Source organism: Strix uralensis, chromosome 3, assembly GCF_047716275.1.
Source record: "Strix uralensis isolate ZFMK-TIS-50842 chromosome 3, bStrUra1, whole genome shotgun sequence".
Lineage (NCBI taxonomy): Eukaryota > Metazoa > Chordata > Aves > Strigiformes > Strigidae > Strix > Strix uralensis.
In genome coordinates, this window is record NC_133974.1 from 22,634,138 (window position 1) to 22,650,736 (window position 16,599).

Consider the following 16,599-nt stretch of genomic DNA (forward strand, 5'->3'; position numbering starts at 1 on the left):
ACCAATTTACCATGCATGCACTCTATTCCATATTCAAGATCAACAAAGAGATCGTGTTAGTTCCAGATTTTTCCACGAGAAGTTAAATTTTCAAATTATAATTTCTTGTTTCTAGTTTTAATTTTTTTTTTATTTAGACACTGTATTTGCTCTTCTACGGTTCTGCTGTACTTCTCCAATCCTCTGTATGTTTTCTACATAACGGCTAGTATCGTTAAGATTGCTTACAAAGTAACCTGATTTATCAGGTCCAGCCAAACTGATGAGCATCTAGTTTCTCTAAATACTCTCTAGCTGTCTTTCTCTTTCTCTGGAAATCCCTATTTTTGTCTACCTCTGTCTTCCTCTGGAAACCTACCCTTTGCAGCTAGCCATCTACTTTAGCTGAGCATTTTAGTAAACACCAAAGCATATCACTTTGCAGAACAGCAGACTAATAGCTTAATACTTTTCTTAGCCTTCACGGTACCTCTAGGAGTTTTCATTCAGTTCCCTTCAGTCAGATTCAACTACTTCATATAGCCCCCTTCATATACTGATTAAGCTTCTCTTTAAAATTAATTAGATTTCTTTGTTCCAATTCTTCCTATGGGAAAAGCTGAGAGAAAGAAGAGAGGAAAAGGAGAGAGAATCTCTCTCCTGTAACAGTTAGATATCTGCTCATTTATAGATTAATTTTATATCTATTTTAATTATTACAACATTGTCTTCAATTTTGATCCATTTTCTCCTTGAGCTGTATGTCCCTAGCTTTTGCTGCAGTCTTTTTTGCTGTCTCTTATGAACAAATTTGAAACCACTGATCCAAAACAATTTATTGGTTGTATGGATGCATACAAATACAGTGAAAACAGCTGGTAATTTACCAATCCAGGAAGTCTGCTTCTAAAAATTGTTTTTTTCTGATTAAAGGTTTCAAGTAGAAGATTAGAAAATGTCTCACCATCCTTCATTAGCATAAAAACAATGAACCTCACTTTTATGAGTAATTTCTTACTGATTTCTATAGCTTGAACTGCCATGAAATTCCACCCCATACAGCAAATTCCTAAACTGGTTTATTTCCTTTCTTAGTTATCTCTCTCTTATATAGGCAAAGCTCATATTTTTTGAAAAATGAAAATTTCTTTTCCAAAACTTAGTTTTGACCTCACATTTCTCCCACTGCAAATGAGTTAGTTGCAGTATCCAATCTGCCATTGATCAAACAGTGTAATTTCTGTGGTGTCCCAGTGCTTTCAATTAAAGATTTGTCTCAAGATATGGTACATGCTGTTTTTCAGATTGTTTCTCTGGAGTTTAACTAAAATCATGTTTTTCACTGCAACACTGAAACTTCTTTTATTTCTCCCTTAATGTTATTTCCCAGCAAACTGTTACCATTTTTTTTCCTAGAATAATTACTAGTTTTCAAGATTCTTTACCCTACCCTACATAGTGTTTCTTCCAACCAAGATAAATTTGTTTTTACATTCAACAGGGAATTATTATATAATAAAACATCTTTTATATTAAAATTCTACATCCAGCATTGGTTTGTGAATCTGCTGAAAATAATTACATCCCTGAATGTAATTGTTAATGACCTACCATATACCCTTGAATTTATTTTTTCACAAAGATCATATGTTTCTTTTCATAAAGGCTCTTCATTCCCCATGTTCTTTGGGGAGCAATTTTTCTGATTACATTACATCCCTGCGGACTGGGGAGCCGAGAGGGATCCCAGGGCCAGCAAGGCAGGGGCCTCGCCAGCCAGGGCCTGTCTGCATGAGGCAAGCAGATGAGGGCAGGCTCACAGATGGTGGCCAGGTTCAACCAAGAGTCCAGATCATCAGGCAAGTGGTGAGGCAGGTCACAGGTCAAGCTGGGAAGTCAGCCGGCAGGTCTAGGTGGGGGCCCAGCTCAGGAGGTTACATGGTGTCGTGGTTTAACACCAGCCAGCAACGAAGCACCACAGCGCTGTGGGGAGCCTGTCTCCACTGTTCCCAGGAGGAAGGGGGCTGCCCTGGGCTGCACCACCTCTGAGCTGGTCCCGAGCCTCCAGGAAGCACGGTGCTCCCTTATGCATCTATAGTTATCCTAACAGACTTAAATATTTATCTTCTCATAACTTCGGGAGAGTAATAAACATAATGAAGGAAGAGCTGCAGCATTACCTCTTGTTTTGGCAGTGCCGATGATAAAGATTTAGAAAAAAATTACGCCAACCACAAAAGAAACTTCTGAAGAACTGTGTAATACACTGTAAATGACACAATAAGTAATATTTAGGACAATGAGACTTTTGTCCAAGATTTGGTTTTCTTTACAGGTTGGAAGCTGTCCTGAAAAATGAAACTATAAGCAACGGACTCCTTGGAAAAATGACAACTGCTTGGAATATATGTTCTTTTCCAGTTTTGTTTTATCTATAAAATACTATTACTTCTGTCTTCATTAGTGTCATGAGCTCCCTTCTGCTGTCTAATGATTTTATTGCTGCTGCATTACTTTCCTGTTCCTTTTTGTTAGCATTAAATGTTGCTAAGTAACTGAATCAGGCTGCGGTATTATTTGGCATGACTATTCTGTCCTTTGAAATATGTATAGAGATTACTCAGCAAAATGAAAATTATTCTCCCAAGGGAAAGAAGGCCATTTGCATCTACCACAACCCTCATTTACAGATGATTTCTAAGAAAAGTGAAAAGGAATCCTATAAATGTGATGCATATTTCCAAACCAGGTAGTTCAGGAAATACAAATGTTGATGAAAAATTGCTTCACCTTCTCCATGAGGTTATCCTAAGTCACCCTAAATAACACCGTTTATTTTGCTTTTAATCATATCTCTCAGCTCTTACAAAAGTAACTTAAAAGTAAAATAGCTTGGCTTTCCATCAGTGCAAGCTCATTTAGAAAATTCACCTTTGCTGTGGCTCATTAAATAGAAATCATAATTTAAGTAATTTAATAGGAAAGAAATGGGCAAGATGGAATTTGCCAACTTATTTAGGTCTTCTAATTTCGTGTTAACGTGGCAATCATTTTTAGTGTCTCATCTGTACTACTCACATGGACCTGCTATCAACAATAAGGGTAACCATCCCAACTGCAAAGCAGGAGAGTGGGTTTAATACAATCTTCACTTTACATCCCTCCAAAATAATCAAAAGCAGTAACAGTCACACTGCTGACCAGTTTGTTCAATTTCCACTGCGAAGGTTTAAACTGCTTTAGTATTAAATAAAAAATAATAGAGAAGGTCTAGATGAGGACTGTGACAGCAGAATAGAAAAACAGAATTTTATGAATAATGTCTGAAATGGAATAGTGTCAATCATTATTAAATTACTCAAGAATTGTTTGAGCTGCTCAGTGTTGATTAGAATAGTGTTAAAAGTTTCCACATTCCATTATGTTATTTTAATGTTTCAAATCCCCCAAAAGTGAACAACATATTTTCTTTTGTATATTTTTAACAGAGACATGCACTACACATAAAAAATATTCAAAAATAAATTTCTCAGTCTTAGAACCCAACTCCCCCAGATGAATTTTTTATAGGTAGGAGCTTAGACTCTCAAGATAGCAACTATTCTTTCCATGGGAAATATCTCTAAATTTGCTCATTTGAAAATTTATCAGCTTTTGTTAAAAAAAAATAAAGGCAGATGGACAGATATCATAAATACTAAATAGCAAAAAGACTTCTGTTAAGGAGTACAGAGAGCTAAAATTACACTTGTAATAGAGATGATGGCTCAACACTAACTATGGGCAATAATCACTTTACATCTGCTTGTTGAATTAGCACAAGATTTTTAGACATTTGGAATGAAACCACATAGTCTTATAACAAATGGCTCTGTAAGTAAAAAAAAAGAAAAGAAATCCACATTGTTGCAGCTCCCTCTAATGTATAATTAATATAAATATGTTGAAGCCAGCAGGTAAAATACTATAATAGCTGGATATGAGCAGCAGTGAATATTCAGGAAAGAGAGCTGTCATGGAAAACCCAATTACTTATGTACCTCAGCTATTAATGACTTCATAAAATTTGTAGCACAAGTCAAAAACTGAGACTGCCCAAGCTGGGAAGGCGCACTTGTCCTTGCCCTTCTAGATCCTATACCATAAAACAGAAAAAAGTTACAAGAAACCTATCACTTCCTCTGCTTCCTCCTTTCACACTGTATCCTTCCTAAGGTGTGAGGCATTCACCCAGGGTACCAGTCACCCGATGGTCTTGATAATTAAGGGAGTGTGGTGGGTTGACCTTGGCTGGCTGCCCAGTGCCCACCCATCTGCTCTCTCACTCCCCCTCCTCAGCAGGACAGGGGGAGAAAATAAGATGAAAGAGCTCTTGGGTCCAGATAAGGACAGGGTGATAACTCACCAATTACCATCATAGGTAAAACAGACTCAACTTGGGGAAGATTAATTTAATTTACTGTGAATTAAAAATAGGGTATTATTAAAATACTATAGTGAGAAACAAAAACAAAACTAAAACCACCTTCTCCCCAGCCCCCTTTTCTTCCTTGACTCACCTCTACTGTTTTGTTCTCCACTCTTCTGTCACCTCCTCCCCTCCACATGTGCTGCAGGGGGATGGGGAACAGGGGTTGGGGCTAGTTCATAACGCTTTGTCTCTGCCACTCCTTCCTCCCCACACTCTTCCCCTGCTCCAGCAAGGAGTCTCTCTCACAGGATACAGTCCTTCATGAACTGCTCCAATGTGAGTCCTTCCCACAAGGCTGCACTTCTTCAAGAAATAAGCTCCAGCTTACTGTCTCTCAGTGTTTTAGTGCTGCCTAGTCCTCAGGTAAATGCAAAAGTACTACATCATGTTTTCTGGACTGCATCACTTTTGGATTACATGTTTCACTCATGATGCTCTACTAGTTAAATGCCACCTGCCCTCAAAGATCAACCTCACCTGAACTGTGAGGTAACTGTGTAATTGTTGTATATTCACATGCCACAGGATACCTCAAGAGACAGAGAGAAAATATAGAATGAACCTAGAGACAAAAGGATTTTTGCCACATTATGAAGGAACTTTCTAGATCTAGAACCAAAAGAGTAAGAAAGACTCTTTCATGGGCTGGGCAAGGAGCATTACAAGTTCCTGGCAGAGTAGTGTGGTTGAGACATACATTTATGACAGAATCATTCAGTGAATGTGGGGATAACTGCAGGTAGACTCAACTGTCCTGCTAGATGTGTTTGGTTGAAGGCTGCCCACAGCAGCCACTGATGTCAGCAAGAATCTGGACAAGTTGAGGAAATAAGACGGGGGGCTAGCAAGGCTAAAACCATTATGAGAGAGCGTGCTCCCCACAAAAAGTTCCAGACCAGCATAAACCATCAACATCAACTCACATCCTTTGTCAATGTGAGGCTGGGAAACTCTTTTCAATCATGGTGTTCTCCAGTGTGACAATCAGGCTGGCAGACAGTGTGGCCCACAGCCTTCGACCATGCAAAGGCAGCATGTTTGCCATGGCTGTTTTTGTGTCAGGACTAGAGGGTCTTGAAAAAGACTAGGGTATTGTCTTTTTTTCTCTCTTCCTAAAAAAGAGAGGAATCCTACCTCTAAAGACAGTAGTTTAATTACTAAAAGTGACATACTGAGAACATAATCCCAGATCAGAAAGACCTACTCATGTAACTTCTTCAAGCCCAAAGACTGAAAAGAAGCCCTTCTAAGATATCCAAGCCTATGCTGAATTCTGTGCTTTCATAGCACCGGATTTATTTCATAAGATCATAACCTCCAGTCTGATATGGAGAAGAGCTGCAAAAGGATTAGCAAATGCTTCCAGGTAGGAATGAGTTGCAGCAATTGCAGTATTGTCAATCCCAAACATTCAAATAATTGAAAGTTCAACCCCTCGTTCTACAGCACAAAATATTTAGGACTGATTATGATGTTTTAAAACACAATTTTATTTTTAGCTCGACTTTCTCTTTTTGATATCTTTGTCCACATTTATATGGGGGAAAATCAGTGATTTTTAAGTGAAAGCTGAAGTGTTTATACAATCATACATTCATTCATGACTCAAAGCTTTAAGAAATAAGGAGCTCCATAAGGTTGGTTTCCTACAGACTTCTGCTTTCACCCAAATTCTTCTTTTACAAAAATAAGCCTAGTGGAGCTCCGACCCTCCTCATGCACCTCTAAGCCACCAAAAGGAACCTTTCCTGCCTAGGGAGGATGCACACAAGCGGTGCAGCTGGCCAAGGTGGTGGCTGACCCCCACTCGCCAGCCGCCCCCAGGCACCGGCATTCCTCCTGCTCTCCCCAAGGCAGCCCTGAAGCGGCACAGCCCTCCAGCCGCCTGTTTTCATACAACCTACGGGAACTTGATTATCTCCGAGACAGCCGCTTCTGCTTCGAGTCCGGCTGAGACCTGTCAGCAGGTTTAGGAACCGAAGCGAAGGACGGGCAGGCACCAGAACCTGCTCTTCCCCGAGGGCCCTACCGGAGCTAACAACACTCCCTGGCCGACCCCACGACGACTGGCACGCTGCGCACGGACACCTGCGCTTGCGTTAAAAACACCCACCCAGCGCCAGGCCTGAGGCCGCGCAGGGGGCGCGCAGGGGCACACATCGCCTTGCTGGCGGCCGCCGCTCAGCCCCGCTCGCGCCACACGCCCCGCCCCCGGCCGACCAAAACATTGACACGTGCGCCTCGCTCCCGCATCACGTGACGTGCCCGCCCCGCGCCTGCCGGTGACGCCACCGCCCCCTTCCGCCAATGGGGAAGGGCGCTGCCGGGTAGCAACAAGCGCGGCGGCTGCCGGCCAATCAGCGGGGTGGGGGGCGCAGCCCCGTGGTACTTCCGTCAATAGCCCCGCGGCCCGGGCCGAGTGCGCGAGGGGGTGTTGGGCCGGTCGCGCGCGCTCGCGCGCTGTGGGGAGCGGCGCTGCCGTGAGGTGAGGGGGGGGACCCGGCTGGGAGCGGGGTGGCCGGGCCGGGGCGGGTCCGGGTGTACAAGTGAGGCGGGGAGGGGTGCTGGGACTGTGTAGGTGAGCCTCACGGGCCCGGGGGCTTGGGGCTGAGCGTGGGCAGAACGGGCAGGTATGGCTTGAGGGGCTTGGGACTGGGTCTGAGGAGCGTGCGGAGCTGGCGTAGTTCGGGACGAGGTGTTTGGGTCAGGATGGGCAGGTGGGTCTGGAGAAGGGGCTGGAGCTAGGAATGAGGGGTAGCATGGAGGGGGCTGGAGGGGGAGCTGTCCGGAGCCTGTCTGGAGGAGTGGGGTGTTGGGATATCAGTAAGCCCCATAAGGATGGGAGAAGTGCGAGAAGCAAGAGCTGGGACAGTAGCAGGCTGGAGGGAAGAAGCTGGAGTAGGCAGTTCGGTTGGAGAGGAGGAGCATGTGTGCCTGTTGGGAACCGAGAACTGCATGGCTGGTGTGCACTGAAATTGTTATATGGGGAAATAACAATCAGAATGGGGTGGGCAAGAGAAGAGCCGAGGAGTTGATGAATCATGGTCTTGTGGAAGTTTGAGATTTGATTTGAGACAGTCACTTGATATGAAAAAGCATGGGGTGGGATGAAGTCTGTAAGCAGACTCTGACCTCTGAGTCACAGAGGTTGACTGGGCTAACTCCTAGAAGAAGGTAGTCACCTGCCTGTAGTGATAGTGTAAAGGAGCAGTTTCTGTTGAAAGTTCAGCTGCTGAAGAGATATTGTCAGCATGCTAAAGGAAGAGATGGGTGTGCTGTTGGATTGTTAGGAAATGGAACCTTACCTGTTCCCATCATGTTGGCAACTGTCTTGCTACTGAATAATAAGAATGGTTTGGGTCATAATGACAGGTTCTTAAGTACAGGAATACATAGAACAGATCTCCAGTAGAGTGACAGAGTAATAGGATGACTTGCTGCAGTTGTGAATGGCTTTGCAGTGATTTTTGCTCATGTGGTGAGTTACCTACCTCATAAAAAGCAAACTCCCTTACAAGTGCAAGTATGGCTGGAGTAGTTACTGTATTCTCAACCTGTACTAAGATGGCATACGCAGTCCTCCTCTTTTGTGCTTCTCTCCAGTGATTCTTGTTTCCTCAGTCCTTTTTCCCCCCTCTCCTGAGGAAAAGGTGCATGATGCAAAGTGAAGAGCTCTTTTTCTTATTTGCTTTTAAGAAAAAGTTAAATGCAATCAATGGCTTGTCTTAAACTCCTGCTGTCAGCTAATGACCACATTTCTTTCTCAGTCCTTTTTTGCTTTAAAGAACCCTGTCCCACTGTATTTTCCCCAAAATCCATGTCTTAGGAGCTCATACTTTAGAAGTTTTAACAAGTAAACAGCTGCTTGCTATTACTGAAGGTACACTACATAAAGAATCCTGGAACTCCTGAAAGCAAGCTTTGGTCTGGAAGCCACGGGGATGCTTTAGTGCAATACTGTACTGGGAAGCAAAGTCTGAGTGGAGGCAGAGCAAAAGCATGAGTTTTCTTACCTGTGTTGTGGTTTAACCCCAGTCAGCAACACAGCTGCTTGCTCACTCCACCCTAGTGGGATGGGGGAGAGAATTAAGAGTAAAAGTGAGAAAACCTGTGGGTTGAGATAAAGACAGACTGTTCAGTAGGTAAAGCAAAAGCTGCACACAAGCAAAGCAAAACAAGGAATTCATTCGCCACTTCCCATCAGCAGGCAGGTGTTCAGCCATCTCCGGAAAAGCAGGGATCCATTGTGTGTAATGGTGAGTTGGGAGGACAAATGCCATCTCTCTGAACATCCCCCCCTTCCTCCTTCTTTCCCCAGCTTTATATGCTGAGCATATGGTCTGGGACATCTCTTTGGTCAGTTGGGGTCAGCTGTCCTGGCTGTGTCCCCTCCCAACTCCTTGTGCACCCCCAGCCTACTCGCTGGTGGGGTGGGGTGAGAAGCAGAAGAGGCCTCCGTGCTGTGTAAGCACTGCTCCGCAGTAACTAAAACATCCCTGTATTATCAACACTTTTCAGGACAAATCCAAAACAGCCCTGTATTAGATACTATGAAGAAAACAATAGCAGCCAAAGCCAGCACAGCCTGTCCAGGCATTCATACTCTATGATCACTTTTCATATGAAAGACATACATAGGAGAGATGTTTATGATACAGTGTAGCTTCTTAAAATTTGGTCACTTACTGCTGAACAGTGATCAAATCTACACTTCAGTACTACAGGAATTGAGAAGCAATGGGATTTTTTTTTCCTAGTTGCATATTACTATGGTTCATATTACTCCTAGGAAGCAGTAAAAAGATTGGAAAAGCAGATAGGCTTGAATAGAGTTTGTGGCTGGAGGAAAGGATGTGGTAAACTTTGGAAAAGATTCCTGTTAGGTGAGGAGGAAGGCTGAATTATGAGTAGAAAGGGGACTTCAGTCAATGCTGAGGGCTAGACAATGCACTTCATTTTGTGTGGTGTGCAGTTTTTTAATTAAAAAAACCTTGGCTCACTCAACTTGTATGTCTTCAGGCTTTTTATGCGCCTGCCTTCTGTTCTAACTAGTGTATTGGGCAGATGCTGGTCAAGAGTGCAAGTGGATAAATAAATTCATAGTAGTGTTTGACTGATGTGGCCTAATATTTTTTCAAATTGAAAATATAGTAGAAAATGCATACTTGTTGGCAACAAAGCTGTTGGTGTTATGTATTAACATATGTTTCAACTATGGTAATTCTATTTTCCCTGTATGGCTTGCATGTGAAATCTGTAGTTAAAATAGAGAGCAACGTATATGCATGATGAATGGGAAGAAGAGGGCAAAAGATAGCAAGGTCAGAGTCTTCAAAGTGTAGAAGGTGGCTTTGTTCAAATTCTTACTTAATGTGTCAGAAGTGAATCTTCCTTTTGAAAAAGGTTAGCAGAACACTGTTTGAATGATACACTTGTGATGACTTACATCTGTTTGTAGGAATTTCAGGAGACATTTCACAACTATGTTGCAGTCTCCATTTGTCCTGGTATCCAGTTAATAGCCTAGCACAGGAGGTGACCCTCAACAACAACTGAAAAAATATTTGGGAAAATGAAAATTGCTTTACTGAAATATGACTATAAATTGTAGCACAAACTTGGAATTTATAAGCCTTAGGAAAAATAAAAGCCACACTGATTTTGTGACATGTCAAACTCTTTTAACAACCATTTATTAGTCAGGTCTCAAAATCAGTACTCTATTTGATCATGGCAGAGCAGATTACACAGGATACAATTTTGCTCGTTTTGGTATCATCCCTTTCCTGGACTACCATGATTCTTTTCTAAAGAAAATATAGTTCTCTAAAGAACTAGGAAACCCACCTTGATCTAATAAATGTTGAAAGACAAGAAAAATGAAGTTGCAGAATCAAAAATATACTTAAACCACTGATTCAGTTTCTTAAAAGGATGCTCTACAGAGAACTTTCTTTCCACAAAATAATCATTATATTTTTAAGGTTAAAGAGAAAACTGAAATAATTACAAGAAGTTTTGCAACTTTGCTTGATAATTAAATAACACACAAACAATCTTCTTGCTGCTTATAGTGAAATCATGCCATTTTTGGGCCAAGACTGGAGATCCCCTGGATGGAGATGGGTTAAAACAGAAGATGGATGGAAACGATGTGAACTCTTTAGTCCTGCACTTGAGGATGGGAATAATCAGCTGAATGATATCAGTCACGCTGTGTAAGTTTAAAAAAACCCAAAGTGATTCTGCATGAGTTAATAGCAGGTGGGAAGGCAAAGATTGACTTAATTTCCATTCAGACTGAGAGTGTTTGTGGTAGGTGATATGCGTGTGCTAAAGTATGCAAATGCAACCATGTGTTTTGTTCAGTTAGGCAGACAGGAGCCCTCTATGGAAATTGTCTTTTGTCACTGCTTTGTGAGTTGCTTGTTTTAGGCAGACAGATCCCATCTTATGTTGTATGTCTTTATTTTAAAAATAAGCAAACAAAAATGTCAAGTACTAGTTAAAGATAACAGTGATATTTATAAATTGCGAGTGCAACAGGCATATTGAAATGTTATCTGGATGTGAATGAAGCCTTTCTGCGGATTGGGTGTTGGGTCAGGAGTGTTCATGGCAGTCGTGTAATGCCTTTGTTCCAAATACACAATTAATGGTAGTTTTATGGTGATTCTTGAACACAATATATGAATGTATGTGCTCCTGTAGAACAGGTGAGAAAGATATTGGTTAAATAACCTAATACTTGTGGCAGATGCTCACAGACTGATGTGATATAGCTTTGTCAAAACAAATTTCTGCTTGATTTCTCCATGAAAAAGTAATTCTCGGGGATAGCATTCTTGGTCATAAATTCCAGCATAATGTGCTCATAATGAGAAAAGGGAACATTCAGTGTGTTGTTGTTAGTCCAGTAAATGATACAGTAACTGATCTGATTTAGAGGGAATTTACTGGCAAGTCAGGACTTGCTGTAGTCATACACCTGTGTTTTCTAAATTTGAGAAATAAACCTCAAGAGAGTTATCAAGCAGTGAAGAATTATTATTAAGACTATCTTGACCTGCTGTGTTCTTCATGCCTTTTTTCTTTTGGTGTTCCTCTGTCACTGATCTTATTTGGGCTTTTTTTCCACACAGTCTGGCCACTGTGGATACAAAAGACTATGCTTGTCTGGAAGAGTGTTCAGTAAGCCTCCAACATAAAGTTGCCTTAAATACCTTTGAAAAAAAATCTGTTCTTCCCTCTTTCATATATTTTTAATAATACAGTTGATGAAAGGAAATCACATTTAATTTTGATAGCCATTTGCACAGTTACTGAATAATTATATCTTGTAGGTGTCTGTAATGAATATTGTTTGGCAAGTATGACATAAATGATAATTGTCTTTGTGAATATCATTAAGACTTTTGCTCTTCTGATCCTAATTTTATACATATATATGTATGTGTATCTGTGTTTTCTCTGAAGAGCAAGGTGAGGTATTTCTATTGCTTTTTCAAGCAAAAATACTAGATTTTTTTTTCCTTAGTCTTGAAAGAACTTAGTACTGAACTCCTCTGGGGTTGTCTTGCTAGAAACGGATTTAAATCAACTTTTTGGAAAGATATGACTATTACAGTTCAGGACTAAAATAGGCACATTAATTTGAAGGGACTGGCTGTGAAATGTTCTTGGGGGGGAGAAAAGTTTTCATGAAATCTGAGGTGTTTCATGATTTGGGTTTATTGGGCTAGCTTGCCAATTGGTCAGAATCCCAAACTCAGGGACCAACCTAGTCCGTAGCAGATGGCCTCATCTGTAGTGATTCCCCAGTTTCCCATCTTCATCTTACACATCTCCTACTTAGTGAAGCCAAACCACGCCATATTCTGTGCCCCTATTTTTTTTCTTAATTCTGGTTCTGTCTATTCAGTTAAAAATGTATATAGTCCAAACTTAGACTACAGAATTCAAGTTTGTGCTTTTTGGCAAAGTAGCACTACTTGCGAATAACTTCACTACACCTTCAATCTATGGATCTATGAGTTAACCTTTGCTGCAAAAAAGCAATTAATGTCTATTTGCACAATATATGGAACAATTCAAGGTGGAAAGGACCTCTGGGAGTCATCTGGTCCAAACACAGACTCAAAGCAGGGTCAGCTGAGGTGTTGTGTAGGGCCTTGCCCAGTTGGGCTTTGTGCATTTCCAGGAATGGAAATTCCCCTCTGGGTTCCTGTTCTAAGTTCTATTACCCTCAATGTGATTTTTTTTTTTGTTTGTTTGTGTGTCATGTCATGTCCCCCTTTAGCACTTGACTTATTACTGCCCACCTCCTCGAACCTTACAGCCTAGCTCTATCTTATTTGTACCCTCATATTAGATATTAAGAGTAATCAGATTTCCCTCCACTGCCACCTCTTAACAGTGAACAAGCTCAGTTCTCTTGCTGTCATGCATCATGTGCTCCAGTACCTAATCACCTCGGTAATTCCCCACTGGAATGTTTTTATTGAATTGGACAGACCCAAATTAGACAAAGTACTCCAGATGCAGTTTCTCATGCCAAATAAAAGGGGATGATTACTTCTTTCAGTCTGCAGGATACACTTTCGTTAACTGAGACCAGGGTGCACTGCTGACCTGTGTTCACCTTGTTTTCCGCAAGACTCGGGGCTCCTTTTCTGCAAAACTGCTTCCTATCCAATCTGTACCCAGCATACACTCAGGCATGGGGTTCTTTTATTCCATGCGCAGGGCTTCATATTTAAGTACAGCAGTGTATTGTGTCTTGCTGGCTGGTTCTCTGTACCATCTTAAGCTGTTTGGAAGCAATTATCTGTGTATGTTGAATAGACAGCTCAGTTCAGGATATCTGTTAACATGATGTAGCACTGAGTAAGAAGGAGGCTTGATAAAATGCTTGCTTCCTTGTGGAAGAAGCATATAGTAAACAATACATAAATACTTCTCTTTTTAAACTGCTCTGTGAATAGGGACGATGGTGTATGCTAGTCTGGCTGTCCTAATACAGTTTTATTTGTTTTCACCTATTAAATATTTTTCACCAAAAATATTCTGTAGAAATCTATGCTAAAGGTAATACCCGAGTATTGTATTCCAGGGAGCACTTAGAGCAGTTTTCTTTTAAAAAGAAATAAATTCAATCTATGTAGTTGATTGAAACCCACTTGAAGTTTACTTGTATTGTCTTCTGTGAGAGAAAGTATGGATAGAGTTACTTGCAAAAATTTTATCCATCACAAATATTTTCTTTTCAGAAATTAAAAAGATCTAATCACAGACTGTTTCAGAAATAAACCTTCAAGACATGTAAATAACTTAAATTGAAGAATGTTTTTATTAAAATACAACTTTTTACCTTATTCAATTAGTCATCCAGTGCCTTAGTGAATCCAGTTGATGGAAAAAATGATGGACCTAATGATAACCACACTTGAACAAACAATCACTTGTTCAGGAACAATTTAAATGATTTGGCATGATGTTTGAATAGTTGCACTTTATATTAGTTCCATTTATGGAAACTGAGCTAGGAAAAAATGAGACCTTCAGTTCTGTAGCTCTTATTTGGATAACTAATATTAGTATATAAGTGAAGAATGCCTTGTATTCAAGGTGTACAGTAGCAGGAAATGTGGTTGAGGCAGTGCTCATACAAGCTCTGTGGGCTAAATGCTGACCATGACTACCTGCAATTCGCACCTATAAATTCTAGTACAGATGTCCAGGGACATAGCACTGTGTCCTTGAAGCGTGGTGGGGGAGGGAACAGCACTGCCTTACAGTAATTGTATGTAAATAACTCTCAGTAGCCTGCAATTTAGGAGTAAAGCTGTCTTATGCTTGCCTTTTCAGCTAAAAGAAAGAATCAGACTAACCTAATAAGACTTTCATGATGGTGATAGTCCTTTTTTTGTGTTAGGCTCATATGAACTACTTGTGCTGGCAGGGTAGTCATTAAGAGTCTGCAGTGTCTCTTGTCTAATTCTGTAAATGAGATACAGCGTTCACAAAAGTGTTTCTGGCACTGGATAGAAGTCCTCCGATTTGAATCTAGTCTTAGATGGTTTTGGCATTTGACAAATATATTGTAGCATTATTTGGTGCAGGCACTTACCTCAGGATTTTCCATGCATGGTCAACCTGTAAATGGCTTTGAGTCTCTTCTGAAACACTCAAGTGTGTCTCTATAGGTATCTGCATGACTTGAGGGCACTCCTTCCACCATGAGAAAAGGAGCAAGGGGATGAGGAGGAATAGTTGGGAGTTCAGATAGCCCTGTTAAGTTTTCCAGCATTTTAAGTGTCATACCCAAGAGGTTATTTAAATATTGCTGTGAAATTACTTTTTTGGAAAAGCTGAAATTCTTGCATACTTTATGTAGGGTATTGTAGTTCTAGGGACACCAGGTCCTTTGCTTTTAGAAGCTTTAACTTTAGAATAATTTTTTATGAAGTGCATCATCAAGACAAGAAAGTAAGAATAGCTGTAAATTGGCAGCATTATGTGTGTATTTAAATCCTTCCAGGTGCACTCAGGTATCATGTGCAGTATTATAGTAAAAACATAAAGTCTTCTATTATACCATATGGCATGTGCAGCACTTGATTTGGTTTCTTGTATCTTAGCTTGGCGTTGGGGGGTGGGGGTTGATTTTGGAAATGGTAGAATGGCTTTGTGGAGCATCAAGCAGCTTTCCAGATTTCTGGAAGGAAGGCTAACTGGGGAAGTGCCTGTATTTCTGTCCCATTCTTCTGGTGTCTGTGGGCCCTTTTGGTTTTTTTTTCTCAGTAAGAGACTTAAAGTTTCTCAAGAAGAATGGTGATGGTTACAGATAAGTAGGGAGAGACTCTCCACGTGAAGTGAGTCAGAACATGTGGAAATAGAGCCCCATCTGAGAAGATCCTCAGGGCTAACAGTGAAATTCATCTTTTATCTAAAATGACATGAATTCCAGGAATGTCACACATGAATCTGAATGTCAGACAAAGGTGTTTCAAACAGCCCTCTTCATCTTCACAATGCCTTGTATTAATTGACTGTCCCTAAGCTGCCTTGCTTGTTTATCTGATGCTTGAGGAAGTATATATTATTGGGGGGCGGCGGTGGACTTTAAATCACTTCAGGTATGTTTCTGGTCTAAACTGCTTTCGAAGGACACTTCCCTGTCAGGAACAAAAGAAGGAACCTGGCCAGATTGACCTTCCTCTTCTAAAGCAGGCCTTCAGGAATGCCAGCTCCCCTCCTCTCCCCACTGCCCTGCCCAGTGGGAATGGCCGTGTTTCTGGTGTGCCTGAATCGTATTGCAGAGTATCAGGCCATACCTCTCTAGTCTAGTATCTGTTGTTAGGATGATAAAGCTAGGTCTGGGAGCTTTGGGCTCTGCTTCTGATTCTGCAGCAACTTTTCAGATTCAGCAGTAACTTCTCATGTGACATGGTGATGCAGTCAATATGCTAAAAAACATTGAATTAATAATTTTAGTGAGCTTAAAAAGATATTTCCTTTATGATAGCTTTGGGAAAAAAAACCCAACCCCTGATGGATTGGAATGTTACATAATAAAAATAACTTGTCAGTGTTGACGTTACACTTTTGTCAGTTACCAGTTCCTTTTCTCCAAACTCTTTTGCTGTTTGACCAGATATGATATTTGGCAATGTTGCATAGAATATGGAAGTTGTTGAGTCTTTATCCTCTGCTTTAAAAATGGTAAGATGTGAACTAAGGCCCTCACCTTGGATTGAGCTCTATCTGAACGCAGAGGTAGGTTTTTTTCAGTATTTAAACCGAAGATGAAAACAACTTCCTATTTCTGAGTTTTCTCAACTTGTGTATCTTTAAGCTGAGCTAGCACTTACTGATTAGAGCAATTAAAAAACCAAAGCTTTTTTACAGTGTTGTTTAGTCATCCTCCTTAACAGATGTTCAAGCCTGAAAATTTTAACTGTATAAGCTAGTAGCAATAGACTAATATAATTTGATTTTTGCCACTTAATGCCCAAATACAGGTTATTTTTGAATAAACTGGTGTCCTTCAGTTGCTAGTACAATTTGAAGTTCAAACTGACATTGATAGAGTCATCTGGCAAATTTGGATTAACAAATAGTAATGAATAAGGGGAATTTTGTGTACA

General features: G+C 40.8%; 1 protein-coding gene across 5 annotated transcripts in view; it reads left to right on the plus strand.

The window, feature by feature from the left end:
• The first annotated feature begins 6,823 nt into the window (after positions 1–6,823).
• The window catches only part of FBXO25 (F-box protein 25), a 31,990-nt gene continuing 22,214 nt past the window's right edge, over positions 6,824–16,599 (plus strand). For 2 of the 5 annotated variants that reach the window (XM_074861657.1, XM_074861659.1), the window contains exons 1-2: positions 7,910–7,928; positions 10,525–10,668. In XM_074861657.1, the coding sequence (XP_074717758.1) occupies positions 7,924–7,928; positions 10,525–10,668 (149 nt within the window). In that variant the 5' untranslated portion in view covers positions 7,910–7,923. Of the gene's footprint in view, positions 6,936–7,909; positions 7,929–10,524; positions 10,669–16,599 lie in introns of those variants that run through there. The other 3 variants (XM_074861660.1, XM_074861661.1, XM_074861658.1) reach the window with 2 other exon arrangements.